At 52.3% G+C, this 19,463-nt stretch overlaps 9 protein-coding genes across 9 annotated transcripts; 6 read left to right on the top strand and 3 right to left on the bottom strand.

The window, feature by feature from the left end:
- The first annotated feature begins 248 nt into the window (after window positions 1–248).
- P153DRAFT_174141 (uncharacterized protein) lies at window positions 249–1,536 on the top strand. Its single transcript, XM_033662322.1, has 2 exons — window positions 249–524; window positions 637–1,536. Exon 2 carries the CDS (start codon window positions 670–672, stop codon window positions 1,366–1,368), a length of 699 nt encoding a protein of 232 aa, XP_033527199.1. The 5' UTR covers window positions 249–524; window positions 637–669; the 3' UTR covers window positions 1,369–1,536.
- Window positions 1,537–3,221: 1,685 nt separating this feature from the next.
- Window positions 3,222–5,565, top strand: P153DRAFT_174101 (uncharacterized protein). Its single transcript, XM_033662321.1, has one exon. It carries the CDS (start codon window positions 3,402–3,404, stop codon window positions 5,355–5,357), a length of 1,956 nt encoding a protein of 651 aa, XP_033527198.1. The 5' UTR covers window positions 3,222–3,401; the 3' UTR covers window positions 5,358–5,565.
- Window positions 5,566–7,056: 1,491 nt separating this feature from the next.
- Window positions 7,057–8,445, top strand: P153DRAFT_373503 (uncharacterized protein; the record flags this gene model as incomplete). The annotated part of the gene is made up of 4 exons (XM_033669463.1): window positions 7,057–7,154; window positions 7,208–7,433; window positions 7,489–8,215; window positions 8,246–8,445. The coding sequence occupies 4 exons, from the start codon at window positions 7,057–7,059 to the stop codon at window positions 8,443–8,445; spliced, it is 1,251 nt and encodes a 416-aa protein (XP_033527197.1).
- A 319-nt stretch (window positions 8,446–8,764) lies between these two features.
- On the top strand, window positions 8,765–11,387 carry P153DRAFT_283454 (uncharacterized protein; the record flags this gene model as incomplete). Its single annotated transcript, XM_033663264.1, has 2 exons — window positions 8,765–9,267; window positions 9,332–11,387. The coding sequence occupies 2 exons, from the start codon at window positions 8,765–8,767 to the stop codon at window positions 11,385–11,387; spliced, it is 2,559 nt and encodes an 852-aa protein (XP_033527196.1).
- A 717-nt stretch (window positions 11,388–12,104) lies between these two features.
- On the bottom strand, window positions 12,105–13,432 carry P153DRAFT_393761 (uncharacterized protein; the record flags this gene model as incomplete). Its single annotated transcript, XM_033671261.1, has 3 exons — window positions 13,150–13,432; window positions 13,028–13,099; window positions 12,105–12,976 (listed from the first exon to the last, which is right to left on the bottom strand). The coding sequence occupies exons 1-3, from the start codon at window positions 13,199–13,201 to the stop codon at window positions 12,105–12,107; spliced, it is 996 nt and encodes a 331-aa protein (XP_033527195.1). The 5' UTR covers window positions 13,202–13,432.
- A 70-nt stretch (window positions 13,433–13,502) lies between these two features.
- On the top strand, window positions 13,503–14,656 carry P153DRAFT_174031 (glycosyltransferase family 34 protein). Its single transcript, XM_033662320.1, has 2 exons — window positions 13,503–13,936; window positions 13,993–14,656. Exons 1-2 carry the CDS (start codon window positions 13,702–13,704, stop codon window positions 14,613–14,615), a joined length of 858 nt encoding a protein of 285 aa, XP_033527194.1. The 5' UTR covers window positions 13,503–13,701; the 3' UTR covers window positions 14,616–14,656.
- Window positions 14,656–15,253, bottom strand: P153DRAFT_173997 (uncharacterized protein). The gene has a single exon (XM_033662319.1). The coding sequence runs from the start codon at window positions 15,150–15,152 to the stop codon at window positions 14,697–14,699; it is 456 nt and encodes a 151-aa protein (XP_033527193.1). The 5' UTR covers window positions 15,153–15,253; the 3' UTR covers window positions 14,656–14,696.
- A 435-nt stretch (window positions 15,254–15,688) lies between these two features.
- P153DRAFT_382431 (Yos1-like protein) lies at window positions 15,689–16,180 on the top strand (the record flags this gene model as incomplete). Its single annotated transcript, XM_033670151.1, has 4 exons — window positions 15,689–15,722; window positions 15,787–15,846; window positions 15,938–16,048; window positions 16,125–16,180. The coding sequence occupies 4 exons, from the start codon at window positions 15,689–15,691 to the stop codon at window positions 16,178–16,180; spliced, it is 261 nt and encodes an 86-aa protein (XP_033527192.1).
- Window positions 16,181–16,801: 621 nt separating this feature from the next.
- P153DRAFT_283204 (cysteine proteinase) lies at window positions 16,802–19,249 on the bottom strand (the record flags this gene model as incomplete). Its single annotated transcript, XM_033663250.1, has 4 exons — window positions 16,802–18,893; window positions 18,953–18,966; window positions 19,023–19,163; window positions 19,214–19,249. The coding sequence occupies 4 exons, from the start codon at window positions 19,247–19,249 to the stop codon at window positions 16,802–16,804; spliced, it is 2,283 nt and encodes a 760-aa protein (XP_033527191.1).
- Between the last annotated feature and the right edge of the window lie 214 nt (window positions 19,250–19,463).

The following is a 19,463-nucleotide window of genomic DNA, read 5'->3' as shown; positions in this document are numbered from 1 at the left end:
CCAAACACCAAAGGAGGCTGTCTTACGCTGATCATCCGTCATAGGGCTGAATGAATGATGTGCACCCACGCTCCCGGTGAACGTCTCGCTCCACGCGAGATACGACGATCTGTAATCTTGAGCGTTGTTTATCCAACAGTTACATCAGTTTAAGCCAACGTCACGGTAACACTGGACCGACAACGACGTTGCAACGCTGCGACGCGCTGTTAGCAGAAGGTATAATGTGGGGTGCGGAGTATTTTGCCCTGCGTCGCCATGGGCTGAAGATTGTCCAGTAGAATTCCAGCAAACGATGATGAATAACGATGGATTGCTTTTCTGGAGAACGACGTGTCTCAGCTCCTAGACATCACTTGACACCGCGTGTGCTGGGGCGTCATTGGTGACGTGCGGTGACTCCTCTTTCATGTAGACATAAAATCGTGAAGAGTTGTCCTAGGTGCCTGCTTACACCTCAGTCGGTTTGCAGGCCATTGATCGCAACCCAATAACTGACTTGATTTCGTGTTCTACTCGTACAGGTATGACAGCGTTACTTTCCTATTATACAAACTGTACTACGTCATGTTGTTGATTGACTGCTAGGAAGTATATTTTGGGCGTATGGCTACAGTGCTAACAATTGGTCAGCAGTATTTCCTCTCCCCAACACTTGCAGCCATTACAATGGATCAGTATCACGAAGATAACAACCTTGCGTATGAGCAGCCGGAAGCAGTTCCGTCGCAGAGACCGCCGCAGTTCAACGAAAGGAATTGTGGGTGCCGCTGCGGTCATAGGTGTGGTGGTCCATGTGAGGAAGACGATGATGGAAGAAGAGGAAGGAGAGGAGAGAGAGCCGGTACAGAAGCAAGGGGAGTAAGAGAAGGAGAAAGCGACAGTGAAACGTTGGTAGACTCGGATTCTGATGTTGAGGGGAACCCAGAGTATCGTGGAGATGGAAATGACATCCAAATGATTCGTCCAGTGCACTCGTCAGGTTCGTCACCACTTGCGAGGGTGCACTCCAGGTCCACTCTGCCTATCGTTGGCTCCCATATCGTACGAATTAGACTACATGCAGCCAGTCGGGCGCAGTCCTCTGCTAGATCACAATCTTCGTATGGCCTCTATGATACGTCAGGAAGTATGGAACCCGAGCCGTATGGCACTGAAAGCCACAGCCCTGCTGTCTCTCGAGTTGGGAGTGTTCATGTGATATCGCCAGGTCCGGACTTCGAAAGATTCGGAATGGATGAGATTGAACTGGTATACCATTTCCTGATCGAACCTCTTCGACTGAGTCCACAATATCAGGACTGCCGTGGCAAAATGGCATCCCATCTGGTTATTCGAGATGACATCTCGTTCATGGACGATGATTGAGAGGCGAACAGGAGTCCAAACGAGCAGCAGTCTGATTCAGCTAAGTTGTGGCGTTTTCAAAATGAATTTTGTCGATGTTTGTTAGATCGTCTGTACTGGGCAGAGTCTCGCAGACATTAGGGCTTGTATTGTTGGCTCGAAGATGGACTTTTGAATTTCGTTGTCAGACCACTCCGAAAAAGCCCCCTTGGTAACATTTGAGCGCATGTACAGTCAAGAAAATCAGAAAGAGTTCGACGGCATATTGCTGTTCGATCAATGTTCTGCAACAACAAACATCACAAGTGCGCGATCCGTTCACCCGGTTTCAGCCCAAAGTAATAAACTTATGCTCTTCACATGCAAGATGCCAGGATGTTGAGTATGCGCTGATTGCGAACAATGTCGACGGCAAGTGTTGGTTGCATCTCGTTGATGCACTGGCGAATCGCGATGAAGCTAGCTTCGCTGTAGGGAGAAACCGGAAGGCGGACAGATGGAGCCAGGTCTCGCGATGCGATTCCTCCATATGGCAGCTGCGATCTCATTGTTTTTTTCTTGGTACGATGCACGCAAGCATGCGCACGTCTCCAATCTATCGGAAAATAGTTGTGTGCAGATGCGCACTAAGGGAATAATTCCTAACCGTTATGCTATCGTGGATCTTTAGCCAAAATAGAAGGTCGGGGTCGTGCCCGTCAGGTTCCGAGGCTGACTCGCATGAAGGAGCCTCGTGCTGGCACCTGAGCAGAGCATTGCGCGTCAGGGGTGGGCGACCAGGTGCAGATGAGAGAACCTGTCCAACTTGTGGCCGTGGCATTGTGTAGGTCGAGAGCAGCGTGTGAACCAAACACAGGTGTTGAGTGGTGTTGAAGAGCATTACGTGTGAAAAGGGTGTGCATGTCGTGCCGTTGACAAGCATCGAAGCGAGGGCAGATCCCCCAAGATTCACCTCTCCAACTTACTGTCCGCCATGGACCCACAAAGCCCTCTCTCCGTCTCCGCTGCGCGATACTGAACGAACCGGATCGCTAGCTGCTGCAATAGCTACAGTCCGGTTGCTCGTACTTCGTAGTGCTCGGGCTCCGCTTGGGCTTTCTTTGTCTACCGGATCGCGGCTTATCAGACGGCTGGTTGATTGCCTGGATGTCCTCTGTCTTAATCCCACCCCTTTTGTTGCTGCATTACTTGCATCCGCTGAACCAGCCGCACTGGGCATGCTTTGACAGGCCAATCTCGTTATCCTGGCCTCACTGGGTCTCTCCCTGAACCAGACGCCGTGCGCCACGGCCGGGAAATGATCGGAGCGTGTGTCCTTCCTTGTCTCAACAGTAATCATCAAATCGCTCAGCCCATATACTCGAAGCATCTCCACCATCACCAGAGATCCTAGCCTCAAAAAAACTTTTTTGGACTGCGTAACGGCACCATCAGTCCACAAGATATCCACAGGCCCGTTATACTCACGAGAGCGCGATCCACATCGGCCTACGTCATCTCAAGCTCCGCGCAAACTTCACCACTCGACACCGCTCGAATTCACATGCTTCCCGAAAGCATTTCGTTCAAAGCCTTTCCGCAGTTCGATAAACCACTAGCTGTGTGGGATGTAAATGACGTGGCATGGTGAGCATTGATCAGGAGATGTGCTGTTGATGCGCGAACGCGTTTTAACACTCTGTCAGCACCTACCATCCCTGAACCCTGAACCACAAGAAGCCATCTTAACCATTCGTATCACAAGCCAACATATATCCCATCCCACTCGCTACGAGGCGTTATATCGCGTAGGAGCAACTCGCTGCACGGTCACGAACAGCAGATACCGCAAGCGGTTTGATTTACCTTAAACCGTCCTCAAAGCAACATCCACCTCTTGTCCACATACCTGTTGCGTGTTACCACATGCTCCCGACAAATTCCGAGCCCTTCCTCTCCACATCTGAGTGTGCATCCACGATTGGTAGCACTAGATACGCCAGTCGCATCAAAGCGTAAATACAAGGGAACTCATAAAGGAGCCGTATCTTTGAGAAGTCAGAGGAGACTCCAAGATGGCGTCAGTAGCACCCCCGAGGCGGTTCAGAGTCGAGCCTATCGAAACCTCAGCTAGATCGTCCAAGGAACAATATCAGACACAACAACCAGAAAAATCGGAGCCAGCACGAAAGTTCGCACCGGAGCCGATCGAGACCACCAGCAGAACCAGTCGTAGGTTTGCGCCTGAACCCATCGAAACAACGCAGAAGACAAATCGCCGATTTGCCCCTGAGCCGGTAGAAACTACGACAAGAAGCAGTCGGCAGAAGTTCTGCAAGGAATGGGAAGATCAAATCTCTCCAAGGAGGCTCAAACCTGAGCCAGTGGAGACGATGTCATATAGCAGTCGTAGATCTAAGGATGCACGGATACAGCCTACTAGAAGGTTTATGCCTCAGCTTGTTGAGACTGCTCAACGCTCCCGTAGGACAGGTGACGCCGTACCAACGATATCTACTTCTGATAAGACAGAGGCAACTCCTAATGGCTGCGTCAGCGCTCGGGAATCACGGATACTAGGTATCTTACCAACAGTACCACATAACACGCCAACTCTTGATCTGTCTTGCAATCCTCTTTTCTTGGAGATTCAGCGCGCTGCGTCACCCTTGACAAGAAGGCGGTCATATTTCAGCTCATCCCAGCACTCCTTCCGGGTTCCTGACCTAGACCCCATCGAGTCCTCTGGTTCGGAAGCCTCTGGTCCACCCTCACCAACCACGTCCCCATCTGCTAAGTGTGATAACTCGTTCCGATTCAAGGGCATCACACCAAGACAGGAAAGTGAAGACGAAAGAGCTTCCGGTCACCTTCTTGAGCTGGCCGCGAAAGCTGCCGAACGACAGTTGCGAGAACAAGCAATGGCCGCTTTCCCCAACAACGACTATCACGAACGCATCGATCACTACATAGATCGTGATTCTGAAGAGCCAATTCCTTACCCCGATGAGGCCATGAGTAGACGCGAGTCATCCTTCAGTGAAACGAATTGGGAGCTGGAAGCAATGCGAAAATATCAAGAGAAGCAGAAGGAAGACAAGGAGAAGCAGGCGAGGCAGGAATCTCTTTCAAAAGAACACTCGATGCAGACAAAAACAGCTTCTAAGCTTGCTGGAAAGCCAGTGGGATTGTGGGCAGCTAAGAAGATCGCGGGTGAAAAGATGAATCCTGAAATGGAAAGAATGCGTAAAGGAGCGCGTCCACCAATGTTGGGAAAGAACATCAAGTTCCCACGGTGTTCCTCGCCTGAACCATCGCGCTTTGATCCCACTCAGGGTTGCGATATCGTCCGGACGACGATGTGCTATTTATCAGAGCAATCCAGAGCCGCCGAAGAGAAGGGAGAAAGTCTCTGGTGCGGTAAGGGCAATGGAAAGCAGACAAGCAAGACACCCTCTCTATGGTCCAGCGGGAGTAGAACTTCCAGCACCCACGGATTGTGGGGAGGGTTTTGCTTGAATGGAGGAGACAAGTCTCCTCGAGGGCCTACTGGTATCCTCACCCCATCCCACGAAAAAGCAAATCCATTCTCGCCTTGTCCAACGCCTGCCATGAGTCTGCTGCCGCCTACACCTCCTACCTCCGCAGCAGATTTCTCCAGCATTGATGAAAAGCTCGCCATTGAGCAAACTATTATTGAAGATTTCGGAGACGATTTCGTCACCCAGGTATACAATTACCTGTCGCTGGGGTACCCATCGATGGCGCGTCCTTTCGATGAAGAGCTGTCAAAAATCTCAAAAATACCTGTATCTGAGCTAAGGCAAGATGATCACCTTGCAGCATCTAGGGGTTACATTCGCTTGGGCAAAGACGGCAATCTCGCGGATTCGGAGATAACCGAGGAGACTTGCGTGCGGTGGCGAGCACTACGTCTTTACATCCAGGAGTGGGGGAGACAGCATCCTGGTATGGCGGACGAGGAGCAGGGCCGCGGAACCGCTGTCAGGAAGGGAAGCTGGGCTGTCTGAGTGGTCTTTGCTTATGTCGTTGTGGATTTTGCATGTTTCTATCGATTTAGCGTGTACATCTTTTGAGATCTTGGTTCTAGATCTTTTGTAATTTTCCAACATTCGGCGTACTCGTATATTTTCTTACCTTCCGAAATTGTCGGACATGGCGTTCAATAGGGGACAGGGTCACATGGCATACTCGGTGAGGGATTTATGTTCGCACTTTAGTCGCCGAAGATAGACTTTTCCTATTATATTCAAAGTGGCCACTTCAAGTCAGTCCTTAGAGCAGGACGAACTGCGCGTTTAGTCTTCACCAGAACGTTTTCTGTCTGCAAGGCGCGTACGCCCTTCAACGAATGTGCTAATTGGAGCTCGTTCTCATAGATCTGTCTACATGTTATATGCACTGACTGTGTTTATATCGAAGACGCATGGAATCAACATATAAGCCATGGTGTAGCAGCATCGGACTGAAGCGCTTCCCCCTGTCGAGACCGCCACCATCTTATGCCGCGCCGCTTCCGCGCCGCCTCACGACAAGGTTATCGTTAAGGAGTGACATCATACGATTATCACACGCGAATAACGCTTATGTGAGCTCTTACAGTTTCCTAAACTCAAAATAGAATGTCTACAGGCGCTCCAGTCTTTAGGAAACTACAACGAGTAGCAATACGATAGAGTTGCATTGTTGACAGGGTTTTCAGGGCTGCTGCCTGTTCGGTCTGCGACATCTATCTCGCATCCTTGGACTCTGTTACACCCCACGTTCGTAACCCACGAAAGTGACATCTCCATGGTTTTGTTAGACGTTTACGTCTACTTGCGTTTTCTTTAATATGTCCTTATCTGTCACGGCAAAATTGCGGCAACTAGCGTAGTAGCCAAGCACCGGGCGAACCTCCTTCAGGGTCTTGGGTGCAAGCCTGATAACAAAGTAAGAGTTGCTAGAAACCACCGCTCGTAACCTTGAGTTTCACACGGTCAGATTTCGTGCGCAGAAGGACATGATGTCGCGATGTTTCGACTTGAGATGCACCTACATCCTTCCCCGGCGATGCCCGTCTGCTGCCAGGTTCAGGGTTCCCGGGCATAAACTACTAGCAGCTTGATGGAGTTAGATGTATACTAGTCGTGCGGCAGGAGGCGTCCGGCTACGGCTACAAAGCTCCCGCGTTCGATAGACGCGTTGTAGTGGTCCCCCACATCAGCACGAGCGTCTTGATATCGATTCAAGGCACACCAATAGAGAGCAACTAGATATCGATCTCGATACACCTAGACTCCGCCTGCTTGTTCTACAGGCACTGGGGTTCAACTACCTTGCATGTGGCTGCCAAATCAGTGCGAATAGACGAGCTGCCTCTAGTCGTGGCACTCGATTTAGCAGCGTATCAGCAGTCAGGAGACTGATTGTCTACTCAAGACCGGGGGACATCCAGCTGATTTGGAACATACGACTCTTTGTTCATTTCTCGCCGCCAATCTCCATGGGATATATGTCTTGCCTCCGCTTTTGACGTACCTCGCCATTTGCACACTGCGTACGCATTATCGTACTCGACTCATTTTGGCATCTTTTTTGTAGTGTCCTCTGACCCTTTCAATCCATTTACAACCTGTAGCGACCTTCATCTCATGGCTTAAGCAACCATCTCTCTTCGAAACGTCCCCGCGTTTCCCGTAATCAGTGTATGGAGTTGAGTCGACAGTTATGCCTGGAGAAACATTCGGCACGTCGTTCCAACATGGCCTGGCTTTTGAGACATGGATACTCTATGGAATATCAATATTCCTAATTCTTCTCCGAACGTATGTCGTCTAGCTCTTTCGCTCTGTAACGCAAACGTAACCATTGAAATTAGCGTCGCACGATGGCGACGTGTTCGAAGTCCTTCCCAGTTTGCAGCAGATGACTGGGTCATGATAACGGCCGTTCCACTATTCTATACAGGATTAGTTGTCTGCCTGAACGCCACCGCATCTGGTGGTGGAAGCAATCTCTATCCACCAGAACAGTTGCCTGGGTTTACGCAGGAAGAGATCAACGATCGGATCGAAGGGTCTAAAATTGTTGTCGTCTCTGAGCAGGTATGTCGCAGGCATTAGCAGGTTCACTCTGATTCATCACTGACTTACCGCTCAGTGCATGCTCAATCTGATTTGGACGCTCAAAGCATGCATGCTTCTCATGCTTGCTCGCATGACAACAGGTACAATACATCTCAAGCTGATCCGAATTGTGGCAGTATATACCATCGTTGGGTGGGTTGCCGTCCAGATTACCTTTTTTGCCGCATGTCAACCCTTCAAAGGATATTGGGCCATGCCTCCACCAAACTCCCAATGTACTACATTGGAGCACTACGCATACGTTCAGGCTTCGTTCAACATCACCAGCGATCTCCTGATTATAGCCGTACCTCTTCCCATGGTCATGGCCCTGAAGCTTCCAATAAAACAAAAGATAGGACTGGGTCTTCTGTTCAGTATGGGCACCTTTGTGATCATCGCAGCTATCCTGACAAAGTACTATAATCTTTCCGACATATACTCCACGGTATACATGTTTTGGTATACAAGGGAAGCATCTGTCGCAATATGGGTTAGCAATCTTCCAGGTATCTGGCCACTTATGCGAGAACACATACGATTCTTGCGCGAGCGTACCGGATCATACGTTAATAGCAGCAATCGATTGCCTCAGTACGCGTTCGGTTCAAGTTACGGAAACACATCGAAAGGGCGGCGCAGTCACATACGAACGGGGAACTTCCAGAACATCCCCTCTGCTACCGATATCGAGATGGGTGCCACCGTTACAAGGCCAGGTGTGCGATCGCTACACTTTTCCGAGAAGCCCGGGAGCCATAGTGGCCGGATAAACGGCTTTGAAACTACAGTCTCAGAAGCATCGAGTAGGGTGAGTGTAGACAGCGATGAGAGGGCGTTGAACCAAGCCAGTTACTGGAAGAACATGCATGTATTGGAAGTACAAGTGGATACGAAGGTCGAGATCCAACGAGACAATTGGGATGGAGAGAAGATGGAAATAACCACGCATGTTGAAGGACCCGAGGGTGAGGCGAGACAGTCAAGATGATGCGATGGAGATAACGACAACATAGATATTTGTTCAATCTTTCGTATTCAAGCCTTTAGTGATAAGATTTAGCGTTGGTGTTTCAGGCTGTAGTCTCGTGACAAACGATTTGATCTCACCCACACGTCCAGAAGCTCTGACCTGCTGGATGTTCTTAGCCATCTTATCGGAAACATGAATGAGTACTTGGAGAATGGAAGTTATTTCTGTCATCCCAAATGCAGATTAGTGCATCTCGTGAACACGCGTGTCAGTGGCGAATGCGTCCCTGTTGAAGCTGCATCATCGAATACCCTTGTGCGCGCACACCTCAACAATCATGGCGCTCAACCCCCGCTCGTCTTCTAAGCATAACCAGATGATCACGCGCTTCATCAAACATCCCAAATTAACGAACTTTGACGGAGAGCAGAATCGTCCTATCAAGCGCCAGAAACTCGATGACGTAACAAAGAAACCCACGCCGCGCAAGACAGTCAACCATGAGACACTAGACAACGATGCAGAAGACGAAAGCCATAACATCGAGAAAGAAGAACATAGCCATGTAACAGATCTAGAGAGCGCACTGCCACCTATCGAGACGAGTGAAGAAGTCATCGAAGAATATGAGGCGTTCAAAGCATCGCAAGAGGACAATGCGGTAGGGGCAGAAGAGCGTTTGAACAAGCGGTCGTGGGTCAGAGGCAAGAGTTCTCTATACGTCGATGCGTTCAATCTAGCATTGGACACGGTGCTGGATGAGGAGAGCCATTTGTTTGACGAAGCTGAGACGGAAGTGTTCAGGTTGTGGAGGGAACTGGACTACGAAACACAGTTTTTGTGAGTACACGACCGCCAGAGATAATAGCCTGGAAGCTTTACTGATGGTTACGTCCATTAACAGGTATGTCCGCTTATTCCTCCGCAAGACGTCCGCCTGGCACCGCATCAAGAACCTTGGCTACCATAGCGACATATCAGATCTCGACGCTGCAGCTGAAATGCTACAACGCACATACGAGCTTCCAAAATCCTCTGTCGAATCCAGTTCATATCCTGGCGAGCTGGAACCGCCTGCAGGATCTACACTAGCAACATCATTCACATTTGCGGATAGATCGGAGGAGGAGATATCTACGTTAGAGGAAGCTTCCTCGCTATTGCGCCTTGACGAGCTCAAGGCTCTCGCAAAAGATGCGAAAGTGCAAGGGAAAAATAAGCGAGAGCTTCTAAAGGCATTGCGTCGGACGAGCCAGAAACAAGCGGGTCTTGGTTATGTGGGCTTAAAGCGATCGGATACAGATAGCTCAAGACGGTCTTCTGCTTCAGGCTTAGGTCGAGATACTCCGGAAATCGAGGTTGCAGGAGAACTCTCTGATGATGCCAATCGTGATGCGCATTTTACACGCAAAATCATGAACGAAACGGGTCCTTGTATACGACTCTCTTCACCTGCGTTGAAGCTCTTCGAGCGTGTTCATCTCGTGTTCTACCGCTCTACAGAATGGACTGAGAAGTCTCTCACGACAATTATACTTGCGAAGATTGCGCGGCGTAACTTTCCCGAGTTCATCGTTTCTCGATCCGCCAATATATTCGCCTCGCGTTCGCTACTCTTGGAGTACGAGGCTTCGATACGCACGCAGTACCGAATAGACAGCATCTTAGAATCTGCTGGGAGACCGACGGAGCAGGGTTTCCAGGAGATCATGGATGTCTTCGACGAAGTGTTCCCTCGCTGGCAGGTGCTTGCTGAGGAGGAGCAACAGAAAGAGGATAGCATCTACCAAAGTGGCGAAGGGTCATATCTGCGCCGCCTCTCGCCAGCCTGGGTCTATACGCGAATCATTCACAAAGCCTTGTATGTGCTAGGACGTCGAAAAGAGCACAAGCGCGAACATGAGCTTTTGATCAGTCTCTTGCGACAGCGACTCTTCCATCATTCTCGACGGGGAGCTTGGTACCAGCGCAGAGCTTTGCTTGAAGAGCATTATATGTCGACATTGACTGATATTGAAAAGCGAACCGAAGAGCAACACAAGAAGCATTGGAAACGTGTAGCTTTGCAAACTTGTGAAGACGGCCTGCAAGATAATCTCGTACATGTTATACACCATTATGATCTTCAGAAACGTATAACAAAGCTTGAGAAGTCCCTCAACATAGCGAAACGTGCACAGCACGACTTTACGCACGTACGCCTTACAAAGCCCATCGAAGTCGTTGTCGAGGGGACACGGATCGAGCGTAAGACTCCGCCAATATCCAGTCGGAACAGCTCCTCACATCCGAATTCTGGCAGACGCGGTGGGAAAACAAGATGGCTCGACCCTCGCGAAGATGGCGAGTGTTCCGTTGAAGCAATGTGCCTCTCGCATTACCGCAACGAAGGCTGGAAAGGTTACCACAGCGAAGGCGGTATTGTGCGCACTCTTTTTGCATACTTGTTCTACGATGTTTTATTTACATACATTCCTAACGTTTTCCAAACTCCATACCAAACATGCCCATTGGACCTTCATACGGACGCCTTCTACCCTTCACGCATTTCGGAAATCAATGCACGTCTAAACGAGATTTCCAACGGTGACGCGCCGACGATCATGCAGAGAATATACGACGACCACCATGAACGACGCACATGTGTGGTCGGTCTTGATTGGACATACGATGTCGCCGATCTTCTAGAAATCGTGCAATGTTTCGACGGAGAGGCGCTGGCTACTGTTTGTAAAGTCATGGCGCAGGAGTATGGGCAGAGAGGTGGCGGCGTGCCAGATTTGTTCCTCTGGAAGGTTGGGGAGGACGAAAAGAAGGGTGAGGTCAAGTTTGCGGAGGTTAAGAGCGAGAATGATCGTCTGAGTGATACGCAAAGGCTCTGGATACATGTTCTCTCTGGCGCAGGAGTGAAGGTGGAGCTTTGTGCAGCGGTAGCGAAAGAGGTCAGAGTCGTGGAATGAGGGGGCTATTCGATAGCAAATTCCAACGTCTTTGCGATCACTTAGGTGTTTATTGTGCCCTGCGACTGTCCCTTCCTATAGCCCTATTGGGATCCCCTGCTCCCTCACACTTACATCTTATATCCTTGACCCGCTACAATGGGGTTTGTTCTGAGCAAGGTGTCACGAAGGAGACCGAGGCACTCTGGTCTATAGTTGAGACGTCGTGTAAGCGCATCACATGCGCATACTCATGCAAACTGAAATCATCTGTAGTACTATGCGAAACTAGCTAGGATTGCTTCTTCTCCTGCGCCGACCTGGCAAAATCCGCGACATAATCTATAAGTTTACCCATAGAGATCGCACTGTCCACGTACTCAACGATGAATATCGCTCAGTTCATTACCATAAAGCAGTTTGTAACCTCGTTGTCTTATCATCATGCCGCCAAACCTGTCCTGAGGTTGGTTGACGCCGCTCATGCTCGCCGAATCATGTCGTGGGTGGAATATACCTTGCAGCGTGGAGATGGGCCATATCAACATTCAAATAGTCATTGATCAAACTGGAGTACATGTTTACCAAGAAATGTCGCATGTCGTCAGCCACCTGGATCAACCTTCAGGTGAGCCTGAGACCTGTGTTGGCAGCAGCTATGAGCCTACCAACGAAACAAAGAACGACTGCAGTTTCTCTCTCAGTGCTGAATGTATAGTCCACAAAAGTGCAATGCCTTTATAGATCAGATTGTGATCCAGTCTGGGCCTCCCATTGCATGTGTTTTGCTACTGCCTTCTCGGCTTCCATCTCCGCCTCAAGGGTGCTCACACGGTAGGTAAGCTCGGTGATCTTTGCGTCTTTCGCCTTGATGGTAGTCCGGAGGACATCACGGCCTCTCTTGTAGCCTTCAGCGCTGTTTGAATGCTTTGATAAGATCGCTTTAAGGTCGTTCGTCGTGTCGCTATCGAGCCCGATGTTGGCTTCTTGAAGCAAACGGAGCACATCTCCTACTAGATCGTCTCCTCCTACGTTTTTGAAGCGATTGGGCGTGGGTGTGTCAAAGGGAGAACTGGGCATAACGGGTCTGTGGTTATTGAGGTTATGCTCATCGAGCCTTGAAGGGGTGATGGTGCTCGGCATAGAAATTCTTGTGTTGAACGGGTTGTCTCCAGCTCGTCGATCTGTCCTTGGCGTCTGGAGACCAGTCGAACCAGTCGCTGACTGATTTGTTTGCCATGGCAGTTTCCGTCTCGTCGACGGAGTAGCAAAAGTCGAAGTCTTAATCGCTTTGTTAGGTGTCTCAGCTGCAATCAAGACCCGACCCAGCGCGTCGTTGAAAGCATGGTCATTCTGCTCAAGTCCATACTCATCGTCAAGGTCCTCACTAGCGGCGCGAGTTCGCTTTCGACTTGATCCAGATGGGCCTGCTTCAACTGTGTAAGGCGGCGGAGGTGAGGACCGCCGTTTGGAGGGGGTGGTTGGATTGACGCGAGATGGGGTGCGAGAGTTGTTTGCTAGACCAGCCGCTTCGCGTTTATCTGCGTCAGCGTCCCAAAGAAAAAATTTACAGCGGGTTGTGTCGGTCTGCTGCTTCTGGCAGGAACGAACTGCACAGGGTCAGGTTTCTGTAGAGAGTAGCTGGCAAACGTGAACATTACACCACTTTCCCTTGTTAGGACCTTCTTTCTTGACTTCAAAATGCACTGTTGGCTTCCGGGGGGTGCAGTCGCCTGCTGGCTGTCAGTTTCGCACTGCATTGGGCTTATCCAGGTGCTCCTACACTGCCAGACGCCATTCACGAACAGGCCTCCACGTCTCTTGGAGCTAGACATGGTCCGCAGCTTCAGTTCGAGTTAAGTGCAACAAAGTCAATAGTTGGGGTGGTGCGGCCAGTGCGCAATGATATTCAGCCCGCCTTAGCGGATGGACGATGAACACTGTGGGGGTGGGTAGGCAAGTGGAGAGCTTCGCGACCCTGATCTGAGCCGCGGCCCAGCGATCTGCATGCAGCCCGTATCGACCCTACAAGTAGATACATCTTCAGATCCGACCACGTTCCCAGGATCGACCAGTCCGTTATTGTTCAGACCCGGCAAATCCTAGTCTTGCTGTTTGACCGAGTAGCTCGACGCGCCGACATCCGGCACACCTCAGCTGTGGCTGCAGGTCTCGAACCATCGAGCTCCTCCATTCGCAAATCCAATCCCGCGTCCCTCACTGGCTTGGCACTTCGGGTGCTACCATGGATTCATATCAGGGCCATGTCTCCTATTCCTTCCCCGTATCATCTCTTCTACCTTCTTTCTAGAGGGAGATTGTTGTATCGATCACCATGTTGTTTCGTTCCATGAGGTCTCTCCCCTCAGCTTTGGTCCTCGTCCTTGTCTTTCTGGGCTTTTTCGGATGGCAATTGAGCCAGGGGCACTCTCACGAGCCCCTTCCACCTCCGCCCGCACAGGATGAGAGCCCTCCGCCTGAAGCACAGAAGAAGCCGCTCCGTGTCGCGCTCATGACTTTTGTCACAGAACAGAGATCGTATCTCCACGTATCGCTCAAAAACAAAGATCGCAAGTCTCAACCTAGCTAGGTGAGAAATGACTTGACTGACGCAATATTGATACAGACTACGCGCGTCGCCACGGCCATGATCTTATTGTCGACTACGAAGCACATTCCGATCGAGGCGTTATGTGGTGGAAATACACCATGGCTGAGCGCGCTGTCAAGTCTGGCAAATACGACTGGATATGGTGGCTGGACTTCGACACGCTGATCACCAACACCGCAACGAAAATCACCGACATCATTGAAGAGGAGCTAAACAACGCCACCAACCTCGACGCAATCGACTTCCTGCTTACGAAAGATTGTAACGGACTGAACGCAGGCTCCTTCCTCCTTCGCGGGCACGAACGATCGATCAAATTCTTCGATGATGCGAGAACCATGTTCGACAAGGCGAAAAAGGAAGAAACCAACATGAGCGAGCAGGATTGCATGTCAAAACTGTTAAAGGAGGATCAGGCGACAAGCGACATGGCTCATTTCGTGCCACAGTGGAAGCTGAATGCTTTCCCAGAGGAAATCGCCTGCTACGACGAGTCCAAGAAGGGGTGGGAGCAGGGCACCTTTGTCCTGCATTTTGCAGGTGCATGGGCACACGTCAAGGGCGATGACCCCACCGGGCAGTTGATGAAGAAGTACGAGCACGACATCATTTGGGGAGATGCGAAGGAATTCTATTGACGTGCATATTTGGTTGACGTCAAACATCGGCCGGGTGTTGGGGGAGTACACAAGATATCCAATTGAGCTTTGTTTTCGTTTCTACATTACCCCGCGACATGTGCTGAACACATTTTCCCGGTCTTGCATACCAACCACTGCGGAGCTTGCGCTGTGGTGACACGGCGACATTGATCCCGAGGGCGCATTATCGTGACCGAGTCGCGTGCCCCGCCAGATATACACCCCTGAACATTTCGACTCGAAAGTCCTCAGCTTGCTCATGCTGTGGAGATTAGCTTCTAACCAGCTGAACAACACACGGTACACCGGGAGGTCTCCGCTCATAGCTTGCTGGAAGTCTAGTTGGGGTTCCAAAGTTTTTGCGAATGTGGCTTGCGTTTTCAGGGGTGCCAAGTCATGGACTCTTCTCTTTTGGAAGCCGTTTCTCCGACAGCAAGTACAGTTTTGTAGACTATTATGCTTCGGAAATCGAGACTCTTGTTTATGTGTAATGTTTATGGAGTGCTTTTTGGTCTGACGGCGATGGTGCTTCATGTTTTCTCGGCAAGTTTGATTTTAGGAGAATGCAAGGCTTCAACGAGAACTCCTAGATACCTCTGAGAATGTGACCGATATAGAGAAGGATTCGAAGCTTATCTTCGTGTTTTATAGGAATTGAAGACAACCTTTGCACCTGATCTGTCAAATATAAGTGACACAAAGCGTCAATCCAGTTTTACTTGGAGAAAGACCGTTACTATGCTGTGACATGAATCCAGACAGCGACCGCACAACCAGCTTGACCGCTTATCGAGAATCTCCAAGGCTTTGAATTATGCAGAACTTCTAACACCGAAAAGTGCAAACAAGAGAACCATCTATAACAAGCAAGATCCACAACCTCCATCTCCATATCTGCTTGGCAAATCACGTGTCACCAACGCTCAACCACCACCTAACCTCTACACCAGCCGTCCCACAACATCACATCACCACATAAGCAAGCACCACCCCACACCTCACAGTCCCCCGAATTACCCCAATCCTCCCCCCTCGGGCCCTCCCCCGCATCCCCCCTCACAAAGCTCAAAATGGTGTTCTTTGGCCTCGGCGGCCTCTTCTACGGTACCTCCCACCCCCCCATTCCCCCAGCGCACCCACAGCCCACAAACTAACACATGTCACACAGTCGCCGTCCTCCTCATAAACGCCATAGCCATCCTCTCCGAAGACCGCTTCCTCGCGCGCAGTACGTCGTGTCCCACCCTCCCACCCTCCCCACGGCGCCGAAGCGCAACGTACCGCAACGTACAGCAACGTACTAACACCACGACAAACAGTCGGCTGGACGGCGTCGGCAGAACCCGCGGGTTTTGGTGGCCCGCGCGACGACGCGAGTGTTAAGGCGCGGTTGATTAATTTGGTGTCTTCTGTGAGGACGGTTATGCGCAGTATGTTTTTTTCTTTTTTCTGGGAGGGGGGGATGAAGGGTCGTGTGGTGAGGGGGTTTGGCTAATATGGGGACAGTACCGCTTATTCCGATTAATTTTCTTATGATTATGTATTTGCTTGTTTTGGGTTGAGGAGGGGGCGGAGATGGGTGAATGGCGTTTGGGAGGGTGTGGTTTGGCGTGGCGTTGGTGGGCTTTGGTTTCTGGGCGCTGGGACGGGGTGTGGATGGAGAGAGGGGAGAGGACATGGCAGGAGAGGGCGATGCGAAGGACCGACTACTACCCACACCACTCCACGCATCCCACGAGACGAAGACGAACGAACACCCAGGACGGACACGCACTACATCCTCAGCGCTGAACCATAGAAGGGACAACACCAACGGACACAGGCACAGGGCAGGAACAACAAGCAAGCAAGGTCCGGATAGAGTGCAAAACACCCACGTCGACAGGACAAGCAGCGAGCAGGGCGAATACCAGAAAGATGGGATGATATCCTGTCCACTACATTGCGTTGATGCACCTACCAACCTACCTACCAACCTACATGTATACATACATACAAACAAACAAGCAAAACAAATAAAGCCAGGCCACTCGACATCACTCTCCTCTCCTCGGACTGTATATCCAACGCAGCACCAGCCCAAGCATCATCTCATGCCATATCGAGTCGCCCCTATGCACCAAAAAAAACGCCTATGCCCAACTCTCTCCATGAACGAAAAAGTGTGAAATCTGCGGCTATAACTAGAACTTAAACGTGCTCTTCTTCCTGCCGATGCTAAACCGATTTTTAGGTTCCTTTTCCTTCTCCTTTTCCTTCTCCTTGTCTTTATCTTTCTCTTTATCTTCTTCCACCCTAACCACCTCCTCAGGCGGCGGCACTGCCACCGCGGGCGCCGCAACATCTTTCTCTTTCTCCTTGTTAGCAGACCAGAATTTGGGCTTGCCCTTGAGACTGATGCTAGTATGTCTGAAGCGGCTGAGCCCACTGCTCTTGCCCAGACTCGCCGACATGCCATTCGCATGTGTATTCGTGTTCGCACCTGCATGCGCAGCGCCATTCGGATCTTTCTGCGGCTCCGCCGACGTCCCCGTCGACGTCGACGCATGATCCTCACCATTAGCGCGCTTACGATCGTCGTCAGCCTTGGACTGCTTGCTAGCGGCCAGCGCAGCGCGGAGCTCGTCTTCCTGCCTCTTATAATTTTCGCGGCGCTGAATGTCCATTTCCTTCCTCTTCTGCTTAGCCTGGCGCTCTAGTTCCTTTGCCTCTGCCTTGCGCTCTTTGTCTTCTTTGAGGTTCTTGAACAGGCCCATGTTGCTCTTCTTGGGGGTGAGGTTGGGGATGTTGGTCGAGACGTGCTCGACGGGGTGGTGTTCTGTGGAGCCGTAGACGAGGGAGGGGGCTGTGGCGGCGTGGTTGAGGCTGGCGAATTGGTCTGATTCCTCGACGAGGGGGGTTGTGGCGCCGTGGAGGGGGTGGATGTAGCCGTTTGTTGGCTTGGGGGTTGTGACGGTGATGGCTTCTTGGTTGGTTTCTGTGGCCTGTTTGGCGGCGGCGAGGGCCTCTGCTTCTTGCTCCTTCATCATGGCTTCCTCGGTGGTTTCTTGGTAGAACAACACGTATGCGCAGGCGAGGACGTTTTCCCCGCCGAAGAAGTTGCGCACGTAGGCTTTGTCGACGGGCTCGACCATCTCGTCGTCGAAGAGCAGCCAGCCGCGGTCTGGTGTCTTGATGATGGACACGTAGTGGCCGTGGTAGGGCCCGCCGCCAATGTGCACGACGACGGCGTAGAGCTCGTACAGCCTGTCTGGGTCCTCTGCGTCGTCGGTGGTGTTGAACAGGCGGAGGTAGTACGGGTACACGACGCGGTGGAACAGCTTCTGCAGGCGCTGCAGGTCCTCGGTGTACTTGAAGCGCTTCAGATGCAGGGCCAGGATCTTGGGTAAGCGCTTGATCTTCATGCGCTTCTCCGCCTCCTGCAGGCCGCCGCAGTTGTCGCAGTGGAACTTGTTGCGCTCGCACAGCATCTCCTCCTGCGAGAACTTGCGCAGACAGCTGGTGACGGACGAGTGCTGCTCGAGGTCCACCGACAGGTCTAGGAAGACCTCGTCCCGCTGCGACGTGTTCTCGCACGTGAGACAGCGCGTCTCGGACGTCAGCGTGCCCTCGAACAGCCTGTGCACCCATCCCGTGTTTTTGTTGTTGCTGTCCGTGGTCGTCAGGGCTTGGTCGCCGGCGTCGGCGTCGCCCAGCTCCGTGATGCGCGCCTTGGAGAAGGTCTCGACGTTCTCGACGACCTCGTTCAGCAGCAGGTTCAGGAACTCGTGGGCGTCCTGGTGCATCGGGGTGCGGAACATCTCGTTGTCGCGGCGCAGGATCTCGAGGAACTTGTGGGGGCTGACGACGCCCATACGCGACTGGTGGGCGATGACGGCCTCGAAGATGTCTTTCAGCGACGAGAACAGCGACTCGGACATGCCGTAGGCATTTGCGTTCTCGTAGTCCATGGTCAGCACGGGGCCGGCCGCCAAGGCCTGCTTCTTCTTGTACTCAGGCGAGTCCTTGTTGTCCTCGGGCTTGTTGGCGGCGGGCCCGTTGGCGGCGGCGGGCGCGGGGGCAGGCTTCCCAGGCGTGCGCGCCGTGGGGCTCGAGACCGAGGTGCGGCCTGGGGGCGAGAGCGGCGCGGGCGGGCCATTGGCGAGGTTCGTGTTGACGCGCAGCGGCAGCTGCGGGCGATGAAGGGCCTCGGGCGGCGAGCGGGCGGGGAAGTTGATGACCTGCTCGCGGAAGGGCACCGAGTAGTACAGGCACTGGACGACCGAGTTGCAGTAGCTGGGGCGCGAGTCAGCGGGGACGGGGACGCGGGCGTACGTCAGCACGAGGGCGTGTACCAGGTGCTGCCAAACTGGGCTGCTGTTAGCCGGGACGCGCGCAGGCCACGGCGGGCGCAGGAGTGCTCACATTCTCGAAGCCGAAGAACTTGTCGCTGCCGTCGCCGCGCAGGGGCCCCGCATTGAGCAGCAGCTTCTCCAACGGCGTCGGCTCGGGCGCATTGGGGTCCTTCTTGACGGGCGTGCTGCCAGAGGCTGGTGTCGCGGGCGCCTGTTGCGCTGTCAGCACGCGGCCAGCCATTGCTCGGCGGCCACACTCACCGCGCCCGACTTGAGGCGGCCGAAGAAGGAGGTCATGGTCGAGGGTCCCGGTGCCGGCGAGAGGCGCGCTGAACAGAGGGGGGCGGGCGGCGAGGCGAGTGCAGCATGCGCGGCGCGGACGAGCACGGCGGAGCAGAGGGCACACGGCGAGGGCGGAGACGAGGGCGAGGGCGAGGGCGACAGCGAGGGCCGTGGGTGGACATGGAAGCGGCACGAGCAGAAGACTGGCAGCAGTGGAAGGAGCAGAGGC

This window comes from Dothidotthia symphoricarpi, assembly GCF_010015815.1.
Source record: "Dothidotthia symphoricarpi CBS 119687 unplaced genomic scaffold P153scaffold_4, whole genome shotgun sequence".
Classification (NCBI taxonomy): Eukaryota; Fungi; Ascomycota; class Dothideomycetes; order Pleosporales; family Dothidotthiaceae; genus Dothidotthia; species Dothidotthia symphoricarpi.
Note: the sequence above shows the minus strand (reverse complement) of the source record. Positions and strands in the feature narration are given on the sequence as shown.